This window comes from Centruroides sculpturatus, unplaced genomic scaffold, assembly GCF_000671375.1.
Source record: "Centruroides sculpturatus isolate CEXI.00-Female unplaced genomic scaffold, Cexi_2.0 scaffold1885, whole genome shotgun sequence".
NCBI classification, from domain to species: Eukaryota; Metazoa; Arthropoda; class Arachnida; order Scorpiones; family Buthidae; genus Centruroides; species Centruroides sculpturatus.
Genome location: NW_019386020.1, coordinates 5367 through 15707, shown reverse-complemented (window position 1 = coordinate 15707; position 10341 = coordinate 5367). Strand labels below are relative to the sequence as shown.

General features: G+C 27.0%; 1 protein-coding gene across 1 annotated transcript; it reads left to right on the top strand.

The window, feature by feature from the left end:
- Positions 1–418: 418 nt before the first annotated feature.
- LOC111613155 (uncharacterized aarF domain-containing protein kinase 2-like) lies at positions 419–8663 on the top strand (the record flags this gene model as incomplete). Its single annotated transcript, XM_023354470.1, has 4 exons — positions 419–1203; positions 5038–5132; positions 5221–5370; positions 8535–8663. Coding segments are annotated over exons 1-4 (987 nt in total), but the record flags the coding sequence as incomplete, so codon positions are not given.
- Between the last annotated feature and the right edge of the window lie 1678 nt (positions 8664–10341).

Here is a 10341-nt window from a genome sequence, read left to right as displayed (position 1 = left end):
TATTCACATTAGCGACCTTGAATTTTCAAGGTTAGTTTTTATGTTGCGATTCTCCGACACATGCCAAGTATGTTACGTATGTTATTTCACAATGAACAAACTGTGTAATCGAAAGCCATTAACATATGAGGTAATAAATGGTAATGGATAGAGCCCTCTATAAACATAGGGCTCTAGTAATGGCATTACATTCGTCATATTTATGAATAAATATTTTTTCTTTCAATTAATACCATATTTTATTTATCAGAACGATTCTTCGATTTTTTAATACAAAGCATCAAGTTAATTTACAAAATTAAACATTTTGTAATAAATAAATGTTTATCACGAAATTTTCAATTAATTTAAACATTTTAATTTAAAAAAAAAAATTATAAAACTACGTTGTAAAATCTCAGAGGGCGCCAGGTGATGTTTTGTTATTAATTTACCACGTGGTGTTTTAGGGGTTAAGTTTGTGCACTTATGTTAAGTTTTAAAGGGAATATGTTAATAATCTTAATTAATATAATTAACAAGCTTAATAATAATGAAATTAAGAGTCTAGAGTTTAATAAGCATTAATTTTATTATTAATTAATTAAATTATGCCCTTATTATATAGTTTAGGGATATATACTGTTAAATTTACAAAATGCCGATACGTTTATTGTGATAATTCTTACAGAAAGACTCATTTTGTGCTTGTAAAACAAGATCATTTGATTCAATTAACTCATAAAAAATTAATATTGACTTCTATATTTGACGTTCCCAAAAAAATATATAATATAGCTAGGATATCAGTAAGATATATTGGTATAATTCTGTTATTCTGTCCTGTTTTATTGCTATATCCTGTATCACGTATAAATTACAGACTTAATAATATTTGGTGGAGTATTGTACTTAATTCATTGAATTTATCTGGACCAGTATTTATTAAACTTGGGCAGTGGGCTAGTACAAGGAGAGATTTGTTTTCGTCTGAAATATGCGATAAATTATCTGTCTTGCAACGCCATACAAATTCTCACCCTTGGTGTTTTACTGCTCGACAACTGAAAGAATCGTTCGGAGATGGGTGGAATGATATTTTCAGTTTTGAAAGTAAAGTTCCTGTTGGTTCTGGTTGTGTTGCACAAGTATACAAAGCTGAAATGAAATGTAACAATATTCCTGTAAATATATTGGAGAAGATTGAAATTCCTAATTCTAAAGGTATGTTTTGTTAAGAAAAAATGGATAATTTCACAAACTGCTTCAAAAAATGCTTAATGATATCATTAATACTATAATCATTACAGTACTTGATAGATTATTAAATTATGTTATAATCAATCTAAAAAATTACAGTATGATTTTAAACTCTGTGATTCTAAAAGGAAGAATAGAAAGGTATAAAATTATTACATTTATTTTCACTAGAAATTTATCACAATTGCAAAGTAACAAAAGTGATTGCTTTGGTATCAAGTGATCCCAAAGCATCCCCCTTGATATGCTCTGTTTAACATTTGTAACATAAATAAAACTAAACTTAGGACAGAAAATATAACTCGTAAATAATAAACAAGTAAAATGGCAAAGCCATTTTTGGGACAAAACTATGTCTTGGAGAGCACAAGCAATGCATGTGCAAATCTTGCACTCGCGCTTGTTTGTAGAAACAGTCTCAACATTTCATATTCTCTTTTGACCCAGTTCTCAGTCCCCTAATTACCTACAAGTCTGGTTTATTTTGTGCCTGTATGATTTGGGCACCAAATACTCTGTGCCAAATTGCAACTCCTGACATACCTTTAAGGTGTGCAGCCATTGACAGCAGCATGATTTTATAGATGAGACATAGTCTCATCAATTATAATATGCCAGAAACTTGCTTATTGTAAAAGTAATTTAGTAGTATCATTGTAATAAAAGTTTAATTATAACAAGGAACAGAATATCATAGATAAAAACATTGAAATAATTTGAACTTACTCAATAGTTATAAAATAACAATTCAGTGTTTTAATCTACTGTTTCCTGCTTTATCTTCAATAAAGTAGATTGAATTTTTCTTCTTAGTGGAAAATGTTTCTTAATTTCATAGAAGTTATCCTGATTTTCAAAACTGTACAATTCAATGATAAGAAATTAATTGAATGATGTGAATTGTAAACTTTCTAATGTGATATAAGACTTTAAATGTCTCAATAAAATGCATATTTTGTTTATCTACAGACTTATTATAATCTGTACATTTTCATTTATAGTAATATTTAAAACACTTAAGTTAATAAGTTATATCATTCATGTGAACTATGTTATTGATTGCAAAATTATATAGTTTAAGAACCTATTATTTTCTCTACCTGTTTTGATAGTATTGGAAATCTAAAATACATAGTGACCATAAGTTTATTCTGAGTCTCATAGAGTGACACCTATTAGCCCAACAAAAACTTGATAGGTACACTAATGAGATGATGCAAAAGATTTTATGAAATAAAAATTTTTAAAAAATTTTACATGAGCTGACTTTACTATGGCATATACAGGTATACCTTGACTTATGTCGTTTTGAGTTACGTCGTTCCCGATTATATGTCGTTTGTCAAAAAAGTATATGGAAAAATAAAAATCAAGTTTAAGTCATTTTATTCGACTTTACGTCTGTCCGCCACAAATATTGAAGTTGTAATATCACTAGAAAAGCATTTAAAGCAGATAAAATCATATTAAAATATATAAATTTACAAGTATGTACTGTATTTACAGTACATGCATTCGTAAATTTATATTACTTTTTTCTGTACTATATTAAAAACTAAAATTTATTTGTTGTAAGCTTAAAATAGATCCTTATTAACAATATATTATTAAAACTGCATTAATAAATAAAATACAGAACCAGGAATAATAATTTATGGTTTAGCCTTGTGACAAGTAGATTCGGAGACAAGTAAATTCAACTTACGTCGCCTCTCCTGGAACCAATTACCGACGTAAGGCGAGGTATACCTGTACCAACAAAATATAGTTTGTCAAGAAGATCACATAGTCTTTGGTGTTAGTCACTGTAGTAAAAATATAAGATGAGTATATCATCTAAAAATTCAAATGTTTGACATTTACAAAGATGCTTCCTCAAGAACTGATTTTTTTTTTTATATGCATACTTTATTCCAAAATCAGTTTCTGAAAGACATCGTCGTAAATGTCATAATGCAGCAACAGTAAAGCATTATAAAAATGTGTTATCATCTGACACTTTGATTCAGCTAATCCAATTTACCATTTTTATTCATGAAAGAGCTCCTTCACACATTGTTATATCTGTAATGGAATTACTTTGAATCCATTTCAAAACTAATAAGATTATAATAATAATAAACAACTGCCAGAGTTCTGGTCACCAAAAAGAATAATCAGAAATGTTTTCAATCAAGACTTAGGTTGACCTCAGCTCACAGAATAAACAGAATAGAATTCACAAAAATGGAATTCTATTTCATTTATTTTGTGAGTTGAAGGTGGCCTAAGTCTTGGTTGTAAACATTTCTGATTAAATATTCTTTTTGGTAACCATAACTTTAGCAGTTGTTTATTGTTGTTATAATGGTGCCAAATTTTGTTAAATTTCATGAAAATGATAGGATTATCAGTTGTTTCTTTTTATCATGGCCACTCCAGTTACCATATTTGAACCTATGCAACTTCTGACTTTGAGTTTCTTAATAGCCAATATCTTTTAAAATGACATTTGTAACTTGACTGATCAAGCATCAGCATCATATGCCATATCACTACATAGCTCATAACAATCTTTGATCAACAGAATGCACATTGGGTAGTTGCTTTCTTAATGCATACAAAATGTTTGATACCTTTTATGGCTATTGGTAACCTTTATTGTCATATGTTTAAACCATATATAAACAACATTTTTTACCTCATAAATGTCTTCCATATCATACCATATATAAGTATACTTACCAAGTTTTACATTTGTCAGTCTAACAAATGTATTATACAAGAGTTAAAGTATGTGAACATTAATTATGTTCACCATGGATACACGAACTTTTGGCTCATACCAAAAATTGTTTAAGTTCACCAATATTTTTGGGAAACAGAAGTACAATTAAAATAAATTTCTGCTGATGTTTAGACAACTGTTCCAGTTCACAATTAGTTTATGGATAATTGTTGTTTAAGAAAGTCTTCAGTTGTTCTCAAAACTATTTTTTTATGTCTTCACATGCATCAAATTATTATTCAATATGAAGTACTTTTCTTTAACTTTCTTCTTCAGAGGTGCAAAGACATGGTAGTCACATTGGGCAAATAAGATGTTTATTCCAATGCTTTCCAGCCAAACTTCCACATTTGTCTTGGAGGATACATGCCCTATTGTGCAAAAAGACAATGCTGAAAGACAGTTTGTATGTGAATCTATCCATTAAGTATTATACATTTATGTCAAATATGTCCCAAGTCTTATAACCAAGTTTGTAAATACTCAAATTTATGAAAAAGTGTACAAACACATTATATCTGTAGATATTATGTATATAGATATATGATCAGCAATGAGAGTAATTATTCATAAACATGTCTTTGTATATTGCTATCTTTATTTAAGTAAAGACAAAGATAATAGCATATTTGTTATACTCTCAGATCAAGAAATTGAAAATGTTATCAATGTCTTTTGTTACTATTATGTTTAAATTTTTATATAAAAGATGTTTCTAAGTGGTTTCTAAAATTATGCATTTCATGTATGACTCCACCAGTGTGTTAACTAGCCTATAAGAGCACCTGTTTCTCTGGCATTTACCAGAATTGCTAGATGGCCAGTCTGGCTTGATCTCAAAAATTATAAATAAAATAATTAACTTTTCAGCATGCACATAGAAGCTTACACTGCAACAGTTTATAATTGGAAATCATTTTCTATGTAAATTTTTATTTTAAAAACTTTGTTATTTTATTATGTTATAGCTTTTTTTCTCATTAAATTTTATGTGTTTATTTTTATAATTAAAATGTTTATCCATTATACAGATTCTATATTTAGTTCATTGAAAGCATATTTTCATAAAGAAAATAAAGAAGAAACTTTTATAAAAGATGAAAAAGTAGTACCAGTAGCTATAAAAGTAAATAAAACAGATACAGTAATTAATACAATTCTTTATCTCAAAAAATAAAAAATAATTATATATTTTTAAAAATTTTCTTTTGTAGGTCCTGCATCCAAATATACATAAAAGATTTCATGAAGATTTATTATTGTTTAAAAGTCTTGCTCAATTAGTTGAATTTGTTCTTCCTTTTTTAAAATGGTTGGATCTCAATGGATGTGTAAAAGAATTCAGTCATTTTATGATTAATCAAGTAAATAATTTAAATTTATTCTCATCATAATCATAGATGTTGAGAATGAAATATTTCATTCTGTTAGTCATTTAAGTTTTATTAATATCAAGATTATAATTAAGAAAAATTAAACATATTGCATGAATTATTATTACACAAAGGTTATTATTTTACAGTTTTTGTTTTCAGTTGAGCAACAAACACACCAAATATGACATTCATGTCATATAAATATTTTTGCAGTGTATTTGAATGCATGTGTATAAATATGTTTTTATTAACTTATATCCTTCTAAGGCAAAAAATAAGTACAATATAGCATTCCTTTTATTTCTTAATATAAGTTAATCAGAATACATTTTCTGTTTTAACTCTACTCACATATTATAAAAATTGTTCATAATTTTGTTTGAGTTTCTATAAATGATTTGTTCAATCATTTATAGGAACATTAGTAATTTCAAAACAATAAATAAAATATTTTATATTTTAATTTATTGTTAATTTACTGAATTAATTTTCAGTTCTAAAATTGTTAATCTTTTTATTTTGCGCACAAATTTTGCTTTGGTGTTAATCAATTTTTGTGTTTTTAAATGTGGGCATGAAACAGTCCTTTTTTCCAAATGCATTGTTTGTATTGGTCAGACCCACAATGCAAGCAACCAGGTGGTGAAGAACAGGACACACCGACCATGAAAAATTCCTGGGGATTTGCTCCCTCAAATTTAATCCTTGGTCCCCCAAAGTGGTAGGCTGATGTCTTAACTACCTAATCCAGCTGTCACTTAATATAAGTTAATAATTGCTGCCAAGAAAACAGATAATGACAAATATGTAAAGGGATAATTGTCAGTCAATTACTTGCCACCAGCCAGCTATATAGTGTGAACCAACCTTAAGTTTTGATTTTAAAACCATAACATTAATCAATATCAAACCTACCTTATGTCTTCCAGCAATACTTTATTAGAAACAAACATTTTTGGTATGCTTCAGGTTCTACATTTTCAAATTGAACCTCAATTTGAAAAATGTTTGTTTATAATAAAGTATTGCTGGAAGATGTAAGGAAGGTGTGATATTGATTAATTTTAAGTTCCAGCTTTGAACAACTCCAAATATAAACACAATAAACATTGATAGCTCACTGGTCAACATAATTTTTGGTACATAGAAGAGAGAAATTGTATCTAATAGAATTTATTGTACTGATTTCAAATATGGGATGTAATATGTTCCTCAGAATGCATTTCTTGGATTCCCACCTGGATTTCTTCCCCAACAATCTTGGTGCTGTCAGTGATGAACACAGGGAGCATTTCCATCAAGACATCTCTATCATGGAATAGAGGTATCAGGGTCAGTGGAATTCAAGAATGCTTGCTGATTACTGTTGGACACTCAAGAGGGATTCTCCAAATGCCAAACAGCAGAAGCTCCACATTTCACCATTTTACACAAGATAAATAAATAAGTGTATGTGTGTTGTCTAAATAAATATATATTACATTTAAACTAGCTGTCACAAAAAACCAGATGTGATGAAGAAAAACTATTTATATATTTGAAAACAGCATAAAAAATTCTGTTAGGATCAGGTTTTCTCATTTGTGTGCCAAAAAAAGCTTTCATTTTGTTCCCCAGTGTAGTTATTTCAAATGATTTATACTTGAAAAGTATGCTTTCACTGCCTCCAAAATTTAAAAAATTTGAAAATCAATTTTTGTTACTTTTAATTCATTACTAATTCAAATTAAAGTTGTTTCAAATTTAAAATATTTTTATATCTCATAAAAATCTCTTTAGTCAAAAACTCAGAATTGACCAAAAAATGTATGCTCCTCCAAAGAACATTTTGACCATATGTATATAATTTTCATTATCTTCATTAAGAGTCTGTCAACTAACCCTGAAATTAGGTTTGAAAGAAGTAATATTACAGATTGAAAAGAAAATTTTTTTAATTATTTACGCTGTTAAATTTTATTATTTCTAAAATGCAAACATTATGAAATTGAAAATTGTGTTAGTTAATGATATACAATCAGAATGATTGAATGTGTGCAAGTTATGTGTTTTCTCATGTTTACAAATTTTCATTTTTTTCATTTAATTCAAAATAATTTATAAATAATTAAACCTCTAATACTTCAAAATGTTATACAGTAAGACCCTGCTTAACGTGGGGGATGCGTTCCTAAATGAAACAGCGTTAAACGGGGTCATTTTAACATAGAGTAAATAGGGATAGGAAAACATGCAACCAAAAATAAACAAATTTTACTTTAATTTTAAGTTATTTTTATATTAATTTGTGTAATAATATATGTTAAATAAACAAACATATGCACACAGAAATGTAAAGTTCATTTTTTGTGATGAAGGTCCTGACTTTTCTGAAATTCTTGTTTTTTGCAATAAAGTTGTGTAGTTTCATTTGTCACTTTTTTTCTTTCCTTAAGCAAATGTCAGTAGCAGAAGATCATATTCAAAATGCCTCATTTTGCTATTCGCTACAATTTGATCAGCGATTTTGGTTATCATTACCAAACTTTTACTAAGGAAATCTGTAGAGAAATTTTTTTGGGTTCTTTGTTTTCAGAATATGTATTTTCCAGTTCTATACGAATTCCTTGTTCTACCAGTTCTTGAAGGTCATCATTGGTAAGGCTCTTACCAGAAACCTGCAGTAACTCCTCAATATCCTACTCGTTACATCTCTTAGTCTTGCTCTGTCGATTAGGTTGACAATTTGATCAACCTAACAATATAGCAACAGGCTTTTCTCGTTGAGAATTCTTGGATACCTTCAGCCATAACTTGTTCCACATTTTCTTCATGCATTTATCAGTTAATTCTTGCCAAGCAAAGTCAATATTGCCTATGGCATCCATGATGTTATATTTTTTCCAAAATTGTACAAAACAAACATAGATTTAAGGAAAGTGCAGCATTACAACTAATTGCCACCTTTTGTTGATTGGTTTGTCTTCGTAAATAATTGTATTATATATGAATCAATGAAATGCTCTGATAATTTAAATCAGCATAATTTTTTTTTTTTTTTAAGGCTTTGAGCAGACCACATCATATCAAATCAGCATTAAGTGGGGTCTTGCTGTACTTTTTAAATTCAAAATTTATTTAAGAATAAATACATTAATATGTATTTTTATTAGATGGATTTGGAACAGGAAGGGAGAATGTTGGACAAATTTTCCAAAAACTTTCAAGGAATTTCTTCAGTAAAATTTCCTCAACCAGTTTGGCCTTATGTTAAAAGAGAAGTTTTAGTAGAAACATGGGAGGTAAAAAGTTATTTGAAAATTTATTAAAATATTACCTTTCTTGTTAATATTCAACATGGAAGGTGCGTTCTATAACCGTGGTCCATTGTAGTCCTCTGATCATGAAAGTAAATGGTTTTGGCCTATCAGACTTCATTAGTTGACAGCCTGTTAGAAATATTTGATTTTAAAATAAAATATAAATCATCAGTATATTATTTTTATCATATCACAAAAATTAATAATGGCCTGATTCTTCTTTTAGTTAGATAACATAAAAAAATCCAAACTAACTTTGAGAAAGGAAAATCTGTAATTTTATTTTATTAAAAGAAAACATCTTAACTCTACTAATTTATGTAGTTGAAGATAATTACTTTGATATCAGAAGCCTATTGCATAATAACTTTACTTTTGCATCCAGAAAATTGCGAGAGATTCAAAGTAAATAAATTTAGGATGTTCTTTATCATTTTTTATATAAATAATAATAATTTAAAAAATTCATATTTTAAAAATTATGTTAATGGTATTAAAATTCAAGAAACAGATTTCTTCCATGACACAAAAGCTTCTTTGATAGATAATTTAATCAAATTTCAAAAGAGTTATGATGTAACTATGATAAAACACATCCAAGTATACTTTTGCAAGAAATCTATGCATAGACTATCTTAATAAAACAAAAACATATAAACAAAAAGCTTGTTAAACATTATTATTATTATTAAAAAGCTTGTTATACATTATTATTATTGATAAAGCAATGAAGCCTTCAAACGTTGAATTAACACTTGCAAATATGCATATATGTATAATATAATAAAGTATTTAACCAACTTTATAAAAATGCATTATTTATATAAGTCATTTCCTTTCATTTTTCAATATTAGAAAAAAACATTTATAAATATATTTATATTTTATTGTAAAAAATAAATCACAAAAAAAAAAACAAAATCCAGATAATATAGCAACTAAAATAGAAAATTGCAAAGTAAGAAGTTTANTACTATAATATAATATACAAACAAAAAACTGTTACTCTAAGATTACAAAATCTGAATTTAAAAATTTTAGTCTGCTAAAATTTAGATTATTCATAACAAATAACAAACTATTTAAATTTACTAGAATTTTTTAAATGATTTACAGACTTTAATATTAAAATGTTACAAATATAAATAAGAATATATGAATTCATATTTCTTTTAGTGAATATTGTATATTATATATAATATTAAGAATGTAACACAAATTGTAACACTTGATTATAAATTAAACACAAATTATAGATTGAATAAGTGTAATAAATTGCAAAGAATTCAAGAAACAAAAATTCTGATAATATCTAATGTCTAACACTAGATTATTCTGAAATTCAGTAGCTCTCATCACTAAAATGATATTTTGATCTGCTATTTATGATATTGCATTTTCATTTTGATTTAATGATGATAAATAAAGCATAAATTAATCATTCATCAATAAATCTTTTTATAGTTATGGTGACTATATGAATACATTATCTCAAAACATTTTTAATTTGTTCTTTTTAATCCTAGTCAATTTTAGTTTTCAGTCATTATGTAAAATTTTTTCAATAAATTCTATTTAGAAGATTCATATTTTAAAAATAAACTGAAATTTTGGTTACAAGCCCTTTTTCAGTTTTTTTACAAAAAATGTAAATATTATC